The sequence below is a fragment of the Vombatus ursinus genome, unplaced genomic scaffold (assembly GCF_900497805.2).
Source record: "Vombatus ursinus unplaced genomic scaffold, bare-nosed wombat genome assembly UNPS02012515.1, whole genome shotgun sequence".
NCBI lineage: Eukaryota > Metazoa > Chordata > Mammalia > Diprotodontia > Vombatidae > Vombatus > Vombatus ursinus.
The window spans coordinates 568,632-586,893 of NW_020952293.1; the positions used below are offsets into that span (position 1 = coordinate 568,632).

The 18,262-nt window shown below is 46.5% G+C and overlaps 1 protein-coding gene across 1 annotated transcript in view; it reads left to right on the forward strand.

Annotated features, from left to right (window-relative positions):
* Positions 1-4,710, forward strand: part of TEPP (testis, prostate and placenta expressed) — a 9,936-nt gene extending 5,226 nt beyond the window's left edge. The window contains exons 4-8 of the mRNA XM_027857910.1: positions 1,406-1,458; positions 1,741-1,802; positions 3,038-3,102; positions 3,192-3,224; positions 4,521-4,710. Of these exons, the coding sequence (XP_027713711.1) occupies positions 1,406-1,458; positions 1,741-1,802; positions 3,038-3,102; positions 3,192-3,224; positions 4,521-4,551 (244 nt within the window). The 3' untranslated portion in view covers positions 4,552-4,710. The remainder of the gene's footprint in view (positions 1-1,405; positions 1,459-1,740; positions 1,803-3,037; positions 3,103-3,191; positions 3,225-4,520) is intronic.
* The last annotated feature ends 13,552 nt before the right edge of the window (positions 4,711-18,262 follow it).

Consider the following 18,262-nt stretch of genomic DNA (forward strand, 5'->3'; position numbering starts at 1 on the left):
GGGGAGGGAGGTGGGAACAGGCCTGAGGGCTCATTGTGGGGAGGGGGACATGATGTATAAGGCAGTCATGCCTGGGGTAAAGGGTGATCTGGGGGGAAGGAAGGAAGGAGGGAGGGAGGAAAGAAGGAAGGAAGGAAGGAAGGAAGGAAGGAAGGAAGGAAGGAAGGAAGGAAGGAAGGAAGGAAGGAAGGAAAGGAGGGAGGGAGAGAGAGAAGGAGGGAGGGAGGGAGAGAGGGAAGGAGAGAAGGAAAGAAAGGAGGGAAGGAGGGAGGAAGGAAGGAAGAAGAAAGGAAGGAAAGAAGGAAGGAAGGGAAGGAGGGAGGAAGAGAGGAATGAAAGGAAGGAAAGAAGGAAGGAAGGAAGTATGAAGGAAAGAAAGCTTTATTAGGCACCTATGATCTCTGAGTATAAAGGCCAAAACCATAAAACGTGCCAAGGTCTGAGTGTGCCAACTGCCTCAGTGACTACCCTAGCTCCACTGCAGACCATGGTTGACCGAAAGCCACCTCCTTCCCCTGCTTCTTCTTCTATAAAGTGGGGGTAATGATTCCTTCCTACTTCATAGGATGAAACAAGAGAATGAATATGAAAGGCCTATGGGAAACAAGAAGCTTCCCTTCTTTCCATCTTCCTGACCCTGAGAACTGGAATGACTGGTCATCTTGGAGTCAGATGACCTTGGGTTTGTGTCCTGACAAGGGCTGCCCACCAGACCTTTCAAAGGGCATGGCAGCCTTCTTGCCACAGAAGTCAGTCACTTCTTACAAATGTGTCATGTTATGGCTGGTTTGGGTTGTTTGCTTTTTTAAGATTCTAATTTAGTAACCTTAATCACAGCTATGACACTTAATCAGCTACGTAACCCTGGGCAAGTCAAGTTTCTGAGCCTCAGTTTTCCCCATCTATAAAATGGAAACAATCAAAACACTTACATAATGACCCTCAGAAAAATATTGTGAGGAAAGGGTTTTGTGAACCTGAAAGTGCCATAGAAACATTAGTTATTATTATCTTTACCAGAGCCCGCAGGAGGGGACAGGAAGTCTATATGCAGTTACCTCCCGGTGTCCAACAGAGATATTGTCCCCTTCTCTGGGTCCTGCTGAGTCCGGAAATACAGCCTTCCTCCCTCTCACCAGCCCTTTCCTGTCCATCAGAGCTCCAAGTATCAGACTGAAATGTGAAGGAAACAAGGACTTGGGAGCCAGGGGAGGGGTCAGGGACCCTCCTCTCGCTAGTCAGGAGAAATCTCTGCTATGGCCCAGAGAATGCCTGGGATAATTATGAAGCCAGGGAGGTTTGCCTTCCTCCTCCCTCCTTCCATTCTCCACTAGCATTCTGGGGCCTTTGTCTTCCCCTGGCTACTCAGAGGCCCCCAGCTTTGGGTGTCTCTCCTGTTCTCCAGTTCAAAAGCTACCTATTCTGTGACCCATTTTCTAAGGGCCTGCTCACTGCTGGGTGATTATGAGCCAATCTGGTCAATTGACATGTAAAGTAGGCTCTTTCCCTTAACAGAAGCATTTTAGGCTAGAATGGGGCAAGGTTCTAGAGATGGTACCTTGACCCAAAAAATGACTCTAAAAGCAAGAATTTAAGGTTTGGGTTGAATATGAGGGCAGGTGGGGTTTGAGCATGTATTATGTGCAGGCAGCCCTCTCTGGAGGATGGGCTCAATCTGTCATGGGATAGAAGTGATGACCCTGGCCTGGGTCATGCTGCATCTGCTTTCTCTTTCCACAGTTGAGGGTTTCAGTGGCTATGCTGTGAGGTACCTAAAGCCGGATATCACCCAGTGCTGGCGGGTAGGATTATTTGAGTTATGCTTGGCTGCCACTGACCAGTGATCCTGGGCCCTGTCCAAGGACAGACCCAGACACATCTCCATTGGGATGGGGTCCCTATTAGCCCAGACACCCCCGAGAGTGGGGTGGGGGAAGAGGAGGGCACGAAGGAAGAGAATGATGGAGAACTGAGACAGCTCTCACATCTCTCTCCCCTGCCCCCGGCTGGAACAGAACATAGGAAAAAAGAATCCCTCCTTATCAATTAGAGGAATATCTGGGAGGACTTTGGTGGTCCTCAGTGGAGGAGGAGAGGGGAGTCAGGGAACCATAGTAGAATCCCCCATTCTTACTTCTGTGACAAGATGGGTCTGAGAAGGAAGGAGCAGAGGCTCTCCCAATCTTTAAGCCAGTGGAGTCCTGGTATAACTGGCTAATTATCACCCCTAATTTGCATCTCTGCTTCCTAGAATCCATTGGGAGTCTGAGGATCTAAGTGTGACCATGGCAAATTATTGTACCTTTATGAGCCTCAAGTTTTCTTATGTATAAAATGAGGTTGGGGTGGAGGAGGGAGAAGAGTGGTAAACTCCACAACCTATAACATTCCTCCTGGGTCTAAGTCTATGTTCTCATGAACCCAGCTCTTCCATGAACTAGCCACATCACTTTGGGCAAGTCACTCCCCTAAGCCTCAGTTTCCCCATCTGCAAAATGAAGATAAGAATACATACCTCCCTTGCAACAACCTTGCATAACCAGTATGTTGAACTATAAAGCATTGTTCATTTGTAAGGTGGGATTATGATCAACTGGGACAAAGAAATGGCCTTTCTTCCTGAAGCCATCATCTCTCTCCCAGGCCAGCCTGGGATTGTTCTTTGCAACAGCATTGGCTAGAGTGTTCACAACTGAAATGCAGGCAGAGTCAATGGGTACACCTGCCACCCCCAAACCCCTCCAAGGCCTCTGGGGAACTGGAGGATGCAGCTTGGTCCCTATCTCTGTGGTCTGGGGCAATTGATTCCATTTCTTTACCTGTAAAGTAAAGGAATTGGAACAGGTGAATACTAGCATTCTATGCTTCCAAATCCATTGACTGCAGCCTTCATCCCTGAGGGCGGGAGACAGGTATAAATCCTTGGCCCCTGTGGACACATAGACCCTTCCCCAAGGACCTCCAAGCTTCCATGAGGAGAGCTGGGCCAAACAGCCCCTGTTTACTGATCTCTCTCTCTTCTCTGGTCCTCTCTTAGTACTGTCTTAACCAGAACCCCAGCCTTGACCAGTATGGACAGAAACCCCTTCCTAATGACACCATGTAAGTGATCCCTCTTAGGGGTTTTCCTTACGTACCAGGATAGAGGTTCCCCATCTCAGTCCTAAGTAGTATTGCTTCTCTCCCTGCAGGAACACCTTCCGAAGCTTTAGCTCTGCCTACAGGTAACAGGATGGGACCCCTGCCCAGCATCCAGCCCCTCACCTGCCATGTCTAAGCCAAGTGTTCCCCATCCAGGATTGTGCTTAGTTCCCATTGGTCAGGGTTTGGGAGGGCAAGATGGATGATAGCTTGTGTGAGGTCACTAGGACATAAGGTCAGGGAAAGAGCAAGGGACTGACAATTCATCAGCCCTCATAGTCACTCAAAACAGTGTAGGCACATGGGAGCTGTCTGACCCCACAAGTTCCTCAGGAGGTGAGGTTAGAGTTTTCCCTAGAAAGGTGACAAAACAGGCATTCTAATATAAAACAGTGGCACAAAGGGCATTGGACTTGAAGCGAGAAGACTCAAGTATGCCTTTGGACAAATAATTTCACCTCTCTAGATTCCTGTATCCACACTATACAATGGGTGGGTGTTAGACTGTCAGAACTGGAAAAGACCTCAGACATCATCAGGGCATGGGGCCATAAAAATGGTCACAGATGTTGGTAGAGTTTTCCTAAGCAAGATTTAACTTCCAGCTTGGATGGAGGGAGGGGTTCAAGATGGTCTTTTAAGAAGCAAGGCAGCTGGGGAAAGGAGCCCTTGAGTGCAGCCAAAAAAAAACAGCGCTCATTCTGTGCTTACCCCTGAAGCTGAACACCACAGGGGATATGTGAGAATTGTAAGATCAATCTATGCCCCGAGGAAGTTTGTAACCAACCCAGGAAATGGGACTAACAAACAGGAAATAAATAAAGTGCGAGCTGTGTAGCCATAGCTATACATGTCATGGAAGGGAGAGATCGGGTAAGGGTGAGAACACTTGGGAAAGGTTTCCCAGAGGAGGCCGAGAAAGGGTAGAATTTAGAGAGAAGGGAATAGGGTTGGCATTCCTGGCAGGAAAATAGCATGAGTAAAATCAAAGAGGTGGAAATGAGTTATAGTATCTTCAGGGGACAAGGAGGAGGGCAGAGTGAAAGGAGAAATTTGGAGGTGAGAAATAATATTAGTGTGGGGGCAGATTGTAGAGGGGCCTTGAATGCCAAACAGAAGAGCCTAGACACCGAGGAGGAGGAAGGAGGAGGATATAGTGCCGTGTGGTTTCCAAAGCACTTTTAATCACCCCATTTGGAGAAGTTGTACTCCATTTCCTCATCTTTAAAATTAAGGGGGTTGCCCTGGGTGATGCCTCAATTCCCTTCCAGCTCAAATAACCTTTGAGTCTATAAAAGAGGGAGTCATTGGTGATTGTGCAGCAGGGCTGTGGCACAATGAAAGCAAGGCTTAAGGTGAGCATCTGTTTCTTTCCCCAGACAAGTCAGCTACCTGACACCCTGGCATTAGCTTCCCAAGAGGAGGAAGAGGATTTGGAGGTCTGGGCCAGCAGGACCAGGCCACCTTAAGTATCCAGCTCCCCAAAAGTAGAGGTGGCTCTGGAAGTCTCCACTTCCCTGAGGAATATGGAATCCATGGCAGGAACAATAAAATAACCCCTCCACTCAAGAAGGCTTGAGCCTCAAAATAGCAGAGAAATGTATTGATGGCAGGGTAAGGAGAGTGGTTATTAAGATGCTTCAGAACGAAGGAAGCCAACTCATGCCTCTTCTTGGCCCCATGGGAACAAATGTCCCCTTGATTCGGGTGAGAAGAAAACAGCCTGCCTTGCCCTCCACAGGGGCTGGACAATATAAGGGACGCTCTGTAGATGGGAAAGATGTTCTTTATGTGTCATATCATGAAGAATAGGTACTTTGGAGTCAAAAGAACCAGGGGTTCAAATCCTGACTCTGCTACTTAATGGAGACAGCTAGGTAGCATAATGGATGGCCCAGTAGGTCTGGAGTCAGAAAGATTTGAGTTCAAACTCGACCTCAGGCACTCCCTAGCTGTGTGACAATGGACCAGTCACTTAACCAGTTTGCCTCAGTTTCCTCAACTTGTATAATGGGGATAATAATAGCACCTTCCTTGCAGGGTCATTGTGTGGATCAAATGAGAAACGATTTGTAAAAGGGCTTAGCAGAGTGCCTAGTAGGCGCTATATAAATATTTATCCCCTTCACCTTAATACCAGTGTGATGCTATAAAATTACATCAGATGAGATGCTCTCCAAGGCTCCTTCCAGCTCCAGATGCCATGATAATTCAGAGGCCTGGTCTTAGTAGTTCATTCAAATCAATTATTAGGCTTCCACTCCACACAAGGGTCTGGACCAGGTGCTGAGAATACAAAGATGGAAGAGGACCCAGTTCTTGACCTTAAGTTTACATTCTATTAGAATAGAGAGGGGATGTAGGTGTTGACCTGTATATAGGTAAATATAACACAAATTAAGAGATGATGGGGCAATACGGAGACCCATAAGAATGTTCTACGAAAATCTGGGGCAGAAAACACAGCTGAGGTTTTGGTTTGGGGGAAGGAGGGTCAGGGAAGGCTTATCAGAGGAAGCGGTACCCAGGCTGGACCTCGAAGAAATGGATTCTGACTCAGTTTCTGATCTTGCTAGCTGACTAGGCAAATAACTTTCCTTCTCTGAGCATCAATGGATGCATTTATAACATGAGGATTATCCTACTTATATCACTACTGCTGCTGGGAAGACAGCGCTCTGGAAATCTAAGTTGACATTCCAGTTAGCTGCTCTTCTCTGACTCTGAAAGTGCAGAGATAGTTACCTTCCCAGAGAGAGGGAATAGGGCCCCCATTGCTCCATGGTCTAGCCCTATAGGTCTGGTCTGCTTAGCCCTATAGGTCTGGTCTGCTTAGTTTTGGGGAGGGGACCTGGTGCCCAGTTTCAGGGAGGAGGGCTGTCCTAAGCACCTGGTTCAGGATGGTGTCTCCAACATCATTTCCCCTGAGCCTGGAGCTTCTTTCCTGTCATTGCTGCCCTCCAGTCCTCCCCATTCATCCACTAATAATATCCACGTCTGCTATGGCACAGAACAAAATGGGTAAGGAAACCCTGGACTGGATGGGAATGGGATGTGGGGGAAGGTCTATTTCTCAGCTCACCAAAAATAATGGAAAACGTAAAAGAATTTTTAAGAGTATGGTCCCAAGGGAAGCCCTTTCTGTGGGGAGCTGAAAGCTCTGACTCAGTGTTGTGCTATGTCCTGCTCCCCACATCCCTGCCCACTCACCACCCAACTCACATATCCACACAGTCTCATCCTTTAGCGCTCACGACTTCCCGAGGATCAGCCTCTGCTGGGGCTCCCTCTGCCGTACCAGGGCCAGGATAGCTATTCTCCTAGCCCACACCTACCTCTAGCTGGCTCCCATTCAATTTAACAGGTTTCTATTAAACACCATGTACCAGACATCCTGCCAGCTGCTGGAGATGCAGAGAATCTACCCTTCCATATCTATGTTACAGGCACAGAGACCCTTGGTACAAGTCTGGGAATCCCTTCCTGACACACAATCTGTCACGCACTCTGAGTGGTGCATGAAGTCCTCCCTGGACTTATGGCGTCTTGCCTCCAGACTTGGCTTCCTATCAAAGCATTAGGCAGTCACAGGACACAAAGGAAGAAGACAGAAATGAGGTGAACCTGGTGGGTCATGCCATACTGGGAAAGGCTACCTTAAATGCCACCCAAAGTGGCAGGACCCTTGGAATACTCAGTGGGAAGAGGGAGAGACTGTGCCAACTGAACTGCCCATGTGAAGAACAGGTGGAAAGCATGAGAGATAACAGATGCTTCAAAGTCACCAACCTTTCCCCCCTGGACCCACAGGACTAGAGGTCAGAGTCCACCACGGACTCCACCACTTCAGAAAATGTGTTTATAGAGTTCTGGGACTACATAGGAATGACAAAACCACCTATAAAAGGATGGATGAGTGGGAGAGGATACGTTCTTGAAACACTGTCCTACTGAACTAAGTTCTCCCTGGGAAGGGTGTTGAGCTCTAGGAAAACAAGATCTCCAAGTCGTAAGGGATATTTAGTCATCTAGCCTAACCCAGTGCGAAAATGAATCACTGCCCCCTGCACCATACCTGATAAATGATCCTTCAGTCTCTTCTTGAAGACATCTAATGAGACATCATTATATCCAGGAGCTCAGTCCATTTTTGGATAGCTCCAATCGTTTGCAGAGCTTTTCCTGACATTCACTCAGGGTCTCCAGTTCTGCCTTTGGGGCCAAATGGAACAAAATGGTCTCTATTCTTCGAGGCTGCCCTTCTCATCCTTGAAAACAGTGACCATGTTCCCTGAGTCTTCTCCAGTTCCCTTCAACCAATACTAACATGGCACAGACTTGAGGTTCATCATCTCCCCATCAGTGTTGCCCAGCTTTAAAAATTCTACAATTGACCGCTAACCTTCCTAAACTACCCAGAACTGACCATACTCTGGATGTTCAATGGCTAGAGTGCTGGGCCTGGAGTCAAGAAGACCCAAGTTCAAATCAGATCTCAGACACTAGGTCTGTGACCTTGGGCAAGTCACTTAACCTCTAGTTGCCTCAGTTTCCTTATCTGTAAAATGATAGTACCTCTTAGGGTTGTTGTAAAAATCAAGTAAGATATTTGTAAAACTTTTTGCAATACAAAGCAGCTGTATAAATTCTATAGTTATTATTATCTAGATGCCAGGATGACCAGGGCAAAGTACAGCAAGGCTATCACTTCTTCATCCTAGAAGCTATGCCTCTCGATGCAGCCCCAGATCTACACTAGCCCCTCCTCCTTCTGCCTTATAGCAGTTTCTCTATAAGTTTCTGACCTGCCCTGGGCTCCAGCCACCCCCATCTCCCTAATTCCAAGAGCAACTACCAAGGTACCACCATGCTCCTTTTTCTTCAAAATGTCAACTGAATGACACCTTCTTCATGCCTTGGGGAGTGACCTTGTGGTAGTGGAATTATGTGCAGAGCTCCACAACTCTCCAAAGGGTTTTGCTTCACTATATTGATAAGCAAGGTGAGGAATAGCTGGGAAATGGCATTTAACCTCTCCCTGATTCTAGAAACCATAGCAGGGTTATTGTGGGCTAGATAAGCACTTAGATAAGCATTTCACATAGTGTTAGTACAGAGGTGTCAAACTCAAGGCTTCCCACAAAACTCCTGAGTGTGGCCAAAACCAGATTGAACTGTAATCGGAAAATGTTTAACAAAATGTAAAGATAATATATCACAGGTGATGTTAATTGGTGGTTTTCTAAGCCAATATGCACCTAGCCAACAGGGAGCCATTTCTACTTGAGTTTAACACCAATGGGTGGTAGATGCAAAACAGGCTCAATTGTTTCAGTGGAAGCAGAGAAGGACAAAATTTTTTTTTAAAATTAAGTCACCTTTCAGATCCTCCCATGGAAAAATCCTTGGCTTCTTGGCAATTAAATATAAGTATGTGTGCACAAGAGAGAGAACCAGGTTCTGGCCAAAGGAGACGGGACTTGGTAATAGTCCTTCAGTCAACAAACTTATTATGTGACTCAAAGACATCAGTCAAGCAAATTTCCCCCATTTCCGGTAATTAGGGAGTTCTAGGAATTTTCCCAAGGTTACCGGAGCGTATCCTTATGCTGAGAGAGGGCCAGAGTAAGGTATGGCCCTCCTCCCAAAAGCCTCCATCAAAAAAACTTTGTTTCCAAATAGATTAGAATCTCCTTAAGGGCAGGGACCAAGTATCCTATTTCTGTATCCTTCCTAGTGGCTGGTACAGGACCTGACACATATTGCTTAATAAATTCTGTCGGACAAATGAGTGAATGCAGGCATATGCAAAGAATCAACACAGAACTGGACGATGATCCACCCCCAAAACCCATCCACAATAAACAGGGAAGAGAACCCACTTTTCAAAAGTTGCCTCTGTCCTTTTGCATGGCCACTGTTTAGAAACTGAAAATGAACTCATCTGAAACCCTTGTTTCTTTGTATATTAGACAAAAAAAAAAAAAAAACCCAAGGACCAAGAATCTGATCAGAAAAGGTCTGGCTCAGCATTGCAGGACTGATCTTTGAGAACTAAATGGGGAGCTGACCCATGGTGACAATAGGAATCTAATCCAGTCAAGTTAAAGGGAAGAAAGAAGGAAACGTGGTATGTTTTTGAGGACGTTGGATTTGAAGTCAGAAGACTTGGGTTCAAATCATCACACTGTACTGCCTAGGAGAGCACAGGCAAGTCATTCATCTCTTTCTGCCTCATGTGTAACATGAGCCCTTAAACATGATGACCTCTGAGGTCCCTGCCAACTCTCAATCTAGGTTCCTTCTCTCAGGACAGCAGGGGTGCCACTAGAGGGGCTAGAAAACCCAGGCTGGCTTTCATCCAGGGGTGTGTTGTAAGGGGAAGGGACCTCAGAACCTGATTCAGAAAAACGTGGACCTTCCCTTTGCCCATGGCCAACCCTTCTAAATTGTGCCCTTAATCCCATGCTCTCCTCCCAGAGCTCATGGCCTCAGTCGTTCCCTCCCTCTCATTCCTCCTCTCTACTGCCCCTTCCTCTTTTCCTGCAATCGTGTGGTTTCCCTCATGCTTTAAAAAAAAAAAAACCCACAACCTCCCCTTGACCCTGACATTCCCTAAAGCTAGCATCCTATCTCCTTCTTCCCACTCACTGACAACCTCCTTTAAAAAATGTCTACTTTCATTGCCTGGACTTCCTCATCCATTTATTTCTCAACTCGTCCAATTTAGATTCCAACCTGACTGGAATTACTTTTACCAGTTACCTTACTTGCTAAATCTAATGGCCTTTTCTCAGTCCTCATCCTACTGAGCCTTTGCAAAGCTTTTAACACTATCAACCACTCCCTCCCCCCATATGCTTCCTCTGCTTCTCCTCTTACCAGTAGGAGACCATTTTGGGTTTCCTCTGCTGGATCACCATGTTATTTCACATACTTCCTCAGCACTCCCTTCCCCTATGGCCCCTTCCTCCCTCTGAGTGGAGAGACATCGGAGAGCTCCCTCTAGATCCTCTATTTAAGGAGGGGGCCCAATGCATCACTTCCCATATGGCTACTCACCTGGACCCCACTATTGTCTCTAGAAGCTCATCCTCCAACAAGATCAAATCGACTCTGTAATTCACAATTACGCGGTACCCCCTGTCCCTTGGACCCCTCCTCCTCTCTGATTGGAGAGGGTGCAGGATGGACATCAGAGAGCTCCTCCCAGTGCCTCTATAGAGGCAGCCCAGACACCTTATCAGTTCCCACCTGGTTGCAAGACTCCATCTTGCTCCATGAAGGGTTCTCTATCTCCTGTTCCTCCCTCCTTTCTCTTTTAATGTGTTGTCTCCCTTATTAGATCATGAGTTCCTTCAAGCAGGAACTGTCTTTGCCTTTCTTTGCATCCCAAGTCTTTGGTGCACTGCCTGGCACATAGTAGGTGTTTAATGTTTAGACTGACTGACTGACCCTAAACATGGGTGTCACAAAAGGCTGTCCTGGGCTCCAATTTCTCTCTACACTCTTATTGATTTCATCATCTCTGAATTCAATTATCTTTACACAGATGATGTTCAAATCTATCCATCCAGTCCTCCTTTCTTTCTGGTTTTACCAACTACCTGCTAGATATCTCTGGATGTCCTATTAGCATTCAAAGCAACAGCCAGTCAACTAGCACTTAAGTGCTTACTATGTGCTAGACACTGCTAAGGGCTGGGAAAACAAAGAAAGGGGGAGGAAGGAGTCCCTGCTTTGAAGTAGCTCACAAGCTAATGAACCCTGACAATGGAATTCATTACCCCCTTTCCTCCCTGCCTCACCCCACTCCAATCAACTTCCCTATTTGGATTAAGGGCACCACCAACCATCCTTTTGGTCATCTGGCTTCAAAACTTTGGAGGCATCCTTGACTCTTGCCTATCCCTAACCCCTCATAACTAGTGAGGTGCCAAACCCTATTGGGTCCACTACCACAGATTGGGTCCATCAGTCACCACCTCATCATCCCTTGCCTGGACTATCACCAAAGTTTTCTAATTGTTCTCCTTGCTTAAGTATCTACTCTCAACTCAAACTCCACATAGATGCTAAGTAATCTTCCTCAGATAGTCAGATAGTCTGACCATGTCATTACCCAGCTCAATCTTTCCAGGTTCTCTACTGTCTCTAGGATAAAATATAAACTGGCATTTAAAGTCCTCCCCAACCTGGCTCCATTCCCTTCAAGGCTCAACCGATGTACTACCTCCTCTGCCTTGCCTCACCTCTGAGCTCTTCCTCTTCTCAAACTACCCTGCGTTTACTCGATTTGTGTATGATGTACACACACACACACACACACATAAACACACACACAGACACACACACACACACAGAAGAAAGTAACCACCCTACTTAGCACAGCTAAGTGCTACAGTGTTTTGGACTTAGTCAGGAAGTCTATTAGCTGAGTGACTCTGGGCAAGTCACTTGCCTTAATGGACAAGTCTGTCTCTTCATATGTAAAATGATAATAGGGGCAGCTAGGTGGTGCAGTGGATAGAGCACCAGCCTGGATTCAGGAGGACCTGAGTTCAAATCTGGCCTCGGACACATAACACTTACTAGCTGTGTGACCCGGGCAAGTCACTTAACCCCATTGTCTAGCCAAAAAAAGTAAATAAATAAAATAAAATAAAATGATAATAGCACCAATCGCACAGTGTTGTTGTAGACACCAAATAAAATACATAAAGTGCTTTGTAAAACCTTAAAATTCTTTGTGCTAGCTACAATGCCTTATACATGTGTTCATGTTATATATGTATATGTAAATATACATATATACACACATAATTGAGCTGAGAAAGCCAAAAATGAGAGTCAAGGAAGAGGCAGTATGCTTCTCTTCTAAAAAACCTTTGTTCTAGGGACCATCTCTTCCCACCTCCACACCAGCAGCACTCATGCATAGGCAGGAAAGCTGGCACACAGATCATGATAGATCTTTGCTCCCAAAGTTGAAACAGTTGACCTTAGGGCTCCTGGCTTAACAGCAGACTTTAATGACCCAGCCCTAGACCTACCCAGAATTGCCTTTTTGCCCTTAAGAGGAAGACCAGGGTGGAGCCATTCTTCCTCCTCCTCGGGTCAATGACTTTCCAAAGCCTCAGCTCCTCAGAACAATTCCCAACAAGCCCAGACACACCGAGGCACTAGTATTTGACTTCTGCTCTGGTATTGTTTCCAACTTCCCTTTCAAAGCCCTGACGCAGGGGTGGGGAATCTGAGGCCTCTAGGCCACATGCAGCTGCACTTAAGGACCCAGAGAGCCACATGTGGCCTCCAGGCAGCAGGTTCCCCACCCCTGCCTTGATGTCTTAGGTCACAGATCACAACACTTGAGAACCTGGTAGCATCCTAACCCAGAACTACAAGAGTTTGGGTGAGCAGGGCCCCTAGACAGCATCAGCACCTAGCCACCATCTCCCCAGGGAGTGTTGACGGGAAAAGGGAGTGCAGTTCAGAAGTCAGTTTAACAGAACAGGATACGAGTGAGCCTGGGGCTGGTTGACAAACATGTTCACTGGCTTCATCTAAGCTTCGCTGGAAGGACCAGCAAAGTGGCCAGTGGGCTTCCCAACATACAGTCATCATCTTTACTAGGTATGAAAGTCAGGCAGTTTAAAAAGCCCAGTGCACCCTAATGGTTCTCAAGCTCCACAGGCCTCACCTATAGTTCAATGGAATCATTACAAACATCACAGTACTGACCAGTAGAAAACAAAAGCCTAGAGACATGTAGGAGCCTAAAAAGGAGCTCTCAAGTGAGCCCCTTGTCCAATGCGATCTTAGTAGAGAAAGCTGCAGCAATCTTTCCCTGGCTGAGAGCAGACACTTATTAGCTGTGTGACCTTGGGCAAATCACTTAACTTTTGTCTGCTTCAGTTTCCCCATTTATAACATAGGAATAATAGCAGCACCTGCCTCTCAGGGTTGTTGTGAGGACCAAATCAGATATTACATGTAGAGCACTTAGTTAGTGCCTGGTACAGAGTAGGTGCTACATGTTACTGTTGTCACTAACATCTATACCAGTACTTAACTTCATTCAGTCCTGTCCTAGGCACCATGAGGGGAAAAGATAAATGATAAAAAAGGTGCTTGCCTCAGGAACTAAGGGGGTCATTGAGACCCACTGTCCATGAAAATGTTCCTAGAGTAATTTAAAAACAAGCTATACCCCACATAAAGTTGTCGTGACCATTTCACAACACTGTCAATGTACTATGTAATGGAATCCCACCCTAACTTATTGGCCAGGTGCAGGTTTATAACACTGTCCCTATAAAACTATTTGCCCAGTGTTTTACCTAATGTTTCCACAGAATTAATGACATTAGGCAGGGCAGGCCTGTATCAACAAGTGGAAATTAATGACCCCTCAACTGATCACTTAAATGCTGCAGGAACAAAGCAGAACGTTCACACTTGAATGGAGTCAAACAGGGAAGCCTTCTTGGGGGTTCCCAGCTAGGTCATGGGAGCCAGTAGGTATTGCCTAAGCATCTGACCTGTGCTTTGCTCTGGGGTCTCTTCCAGATCTAAATCTAGGACCCTAAGAACACTTCAGCATAGCAGTAAAGGGGGTTCACAGCCCGACTCTGCCCACCTCCCTCCCCCCCACCCCCCATTTGGCTCTCTCTGTTGGAGAATGAAGAAAAAGATGACAGATCCAACAGGAATTAGCCACAGTTGCTCTTTAGTTCAAAGTAAACTAAACAACATCCTCTCTATATCTTATCTGTTCTTCCGGATCCAATTCACCTTCCCCTAAGAGGGCCCAGACAGCCTTATCTGACCACGTCAACCCACACTCTCGGACTTCTCTCTGTCCACATAATTTAGTGCTTGATCATTTCATGAAAAGATGGAAGGGAGGGAGGTACAGTGGAAAGAGCCCAAAGTCAAAGGGCCCAAGTTCAAATCCTTCCTTTGGTATTACAAACACCTTGGGTGAGTCACAACCTCTTTGGGTCTATTTCCTCAACTACAGAATGAGGCCAGCCTAGATGACCTTGGAGGTTTCTTTTTGGCTCCAGACCTCGAATCCTAGACTGTCTCCCCACCAAGACTATGAGCTCCTCCAGGAGGTCACCTGGCAGAATGCCAGGAACAGAACTGGTGCTCAGTAAAGAGCCTTTGGTCTCCACTCCCCTAGAGCCCAGCTGGAGGGAGGGGGGGAGGCACCTCGTCTAACCTCTTCATTTTGCAAAAGGAAATGAGGCAAGGCAATATCACCTCTCCAGGCCTCAAAGCCATGCGGTTAGTGGCAAGACTGAAACTATCATTCTAGTTTTCAGACTTAAAGTTCATCAACCTTTCCAGTTGGTTGCACATTCTGACTCCCAGCCTGGAGATGGTACCTCAACCACACACCGAGCCATAGGAGAGCTGCTTCCAGTATTCCTAGAGAACGGCTGGCCACTTTTCCCACCTCAACAATATACACAAAACCTTGTACTAGACATGGTGACCCTACAATGAGTGAACCTTTTCTCTCCCCAGTTCCTTCTACACTCGCCAACGACACGTGCTACATAATAACAACAAGGGTCAGAGGAATGATTAGACACAGGACTGAAAAGGCCTTACAAATCAATATGGTGACTGCCCATGGAGCATACTCTGCATTCAAACCTTTGTCTCTAGCCACATATAGATCTTAGATCCTTAAAGAATTTTGAGAAGTAAAAATGAACTGAGTCACTGTAAGGCAACATGGAGTAGCTTAGGAAGGTAAAATGCTTTGGAGACAAGCTGAATTTGTGAATGAAACAAATGAGGCCTAATCTCTTGCCTTGGTTTGAGTCAAAGGGAAGAATGTTCTGCTGATGCTAAGGGTGGCTGCCTTAGGGGAAGGAGCTCCATAGCACTTCCAACTGAGAAGCGCATGGTTACGCAGGCCTGAGAGCGCAATATCACCAACCCAAGTGAGTGCCTGATGAGGGGGAAGACTTCAGCTGTCCATCAAAGAGCAAGTCCAGGAGACCACTGGGTGGGCCTGCCCAGAAGAGCTGTGCCCCTCCGTGGTGAAATGGCCTACCTAGCACCATCCTCAGAATCCAGCCCAGGGCAGGTAGGCCTCACTATCACTGTACATCTTAGACCCTGGCGCATGCCCATGGGGTGGAAGGAATGCTTTGTAACTGGTATTCTTGCTATGCCATTGAGCAAATGCCTTTGCTAAAAAAATTACAAATCAAAACAACAACAAAAACAAATTAATATGCTAAGAGCTGAGGGAAGGCCCCCTTCCCAAGAGTATTCCATAGGCTGGCCATAAATCCTATAAGGTCCATCATTAGACATTCATTCATTTACATAGCTTAAGAGTCTATGAGTCCAGAAGGCTTATTAATAAGATACACATACCCCAGGAATAGGAAATTAATTTTGCTGTTTTTAGTTAAGTGAGTTAACCTTGCTCAGATTCCAACTCTGTACAAATAAGAGAGGGCCTGGAAAGCTGGGGTGTGGGAGGAATGCCAGTTGAGGGGAGAGTGCACGTAAAAAGGGAGATTAATGGGTACCAAAGACCAACTGAACGTCTTCAAAATTTTGCTTAGGACTGACCCTGGTCTGCAGCTCTTTCAGTCCGTCAGCCAAGGAACCCAATGAAGCCAAGGGTAGCTAACAAATCACAGCTTTCTGATGTAGGAAAGACTGATTAAGTGGCTTGGGACTACACTGTCTCCATTCTCCGTGACTGCCCAACCCACCTTCTAAGCAGGTCCAATAACTGAGCTTTAAAAGAGGGTGCAAAGTGACCAGCTGCCTAGTGACAAGATGGGGGTGGAAAACATATCAGCCGCCGAGGCCCAGGATAACTTCTGTACCAAGGGGAATGGGGATGCTCTGCTTTTCTGTGTGATATATCAGGAAGGAAGTGAGGAGATCGCACACCCTCTATTATTACCCTCTGTTAAGGATTGGTGGAAGCACAGGAGAAGGAAGTGGGGAGACCAGCAGGGCCCTGGTGGCTTCTGGCAGCTTACTAAGCAACCTCTCCCCAATTCAATCTCAGCTGTCACAGTAATCTTCCTAACGCATGACCCCAACTGTTCACTCAGTGCAACAACTCACCCATTTTTTGTCTAGAGGATAAAGTACAAACTCTCCCTGGAAATGTTTTAAGGTCCTCGGGTCCTCTACCTTCTGGCTCCAATCTTCTACTCCTCACCATGTACTCCACCTCCTAGCCATAGGGACTGAAGCCATTCCCCAATCTCATCTGAAACTCTCTCAGCCACAAAATCTTGTTCTTCTTTCGAGGCCCAGTTCAGAAGCCAACAGATTTAAAGTCTGACCATCGGGGCTCTCATACAGGCTCTACTATTTACAGCCCGTGCGGCCTCCTACAAGTCATTTAGACTCTGGCATTCAGTGTCTTCACTTCTAAAACCAGGGGATTAGACCAGACCAGCTCTAAGGTCCCTTCCATCCTAACTCCAGTCTTATGATCCTAAACACTCAGGAAGTACTTCCATACTATTAGGTCATAACCTTTCCTAGTTCAGACACTGTCATTTTTTTGTTCATTCCTGTACCCTCAACACTGAGCCCATGGGCTTGTCCATGGTAGGTCCTTGATAAATATTTGCTGAATTCGGAAGTATTAGGACATTTGCCTCCATCTGCAACTCACCCCAACTGTGGCCTATGGAGAGGAATAAATGGATTTAAAATCATTTGCTAATCTTTCCATGTGCTGGGCACAGCACCTCCTGGAGGGAAATGACCTTCCGCTGCCATGGCTCTGGAACTCATTACCTGCTAGTTTCCCTTTCTCCCCTTGTAAGAATGACTTGAATGGCTTAGCTTTCTTTTGAGGTGGCTGTGTTTTTACTTCCAAAATTAAACTAAGTGTTAATAACATCCAAAATGGCTACCTAAAACCAAGGAGTTCTTTTTTGCATATCTTTTTTTATAGAAGATCCAAAATGACATGAAATTAAACTATACAACTTTGTGAATATTAACAAACTGCTTTTAGAAAGCAAAATGAAAAAGAGCCGACAGGAACTTTGTAAGGTCAGGTTCTATGTCTCTGGAGGCAGCGTAAAGTACAGAGCTTAACAGTCAGGTGGGAAGGAGGAGCCCCTCCCTGAGGGCTGGCCTGGAAGTGGGGCTCATGGAGAAGAAGAGGAGGAGGAGAAGGAGGAGAAGGAGGAGGAGGTCTGTTTTACACTCCTTCAAGCTGAGATTGAGGACAGCTCCACTGTCGGACCCCTTGATCAAAACTGCATCTGGTCCTCTTTCATGGGCCAGGACCATGGACAGGTAGAGTGGGAGTGAGGAGAGTGGGCAGTTGGTTAAAAAACAAACCATTTAGTCTCTCCCAGTTTGCACCAAATTTCCTGGCATTCTCTTGGGGGCATGAGTAGGCCGAGCTTGATTTCTAACCAGTCAAGTCTGGACAAATGGTTTCTGAAGAGAAGCTGAGAGGCCTCCCATACCATTAAATATGGCAGGAAGCATGCATGGGGCCAGCTCTGGCCATGCAGTTATCAGGTTGGTTATCCATCTTTGCTCCACTTAAATATCCATTCCCCCTTCTTCTACTCCTCCCCATCCTCTCTTCCTTCCCCCTCCCCCCTCCCCCCAAGATTCAAAATGCCCCACAAGCAGCCAGAGTGAACCCCAGGAATCACCTCTCTGACTCAGGAAGTGTCCAGACATTGAACGAAGCATCCTTGGTTGTGTGACATCTGCAATAGGGGTTGCACCAGCTTAGACAAATAGGGCCACCCAGGTTGCTGGCTATGGAATGCTCCTTTCTTGTCACAACTCAATTGAATCATTCACATGGAGAGGAAAGAATTGGGTCAAGTGATGGAAGGACTACCTAGGGACAACGCTCACTCCTGACACCTCAACCAGACTCTCCTTTGAAAGTTTGCCCTTCCCAGTACCTACAAACCTACAAGACCAAACCTGGTCTTGACCATGAGGGCAGGGCATTGGGCAAAGCTTAGCTCCCACCCATTCAATCTGACTAGAAGCCTCCTAACATTGTTATTTAAATAAGAAAGGGACAGGAGAACTGATGCCCCAGCAAAAAAAAAACAAAAACAAAAACAAAAGTCATTGG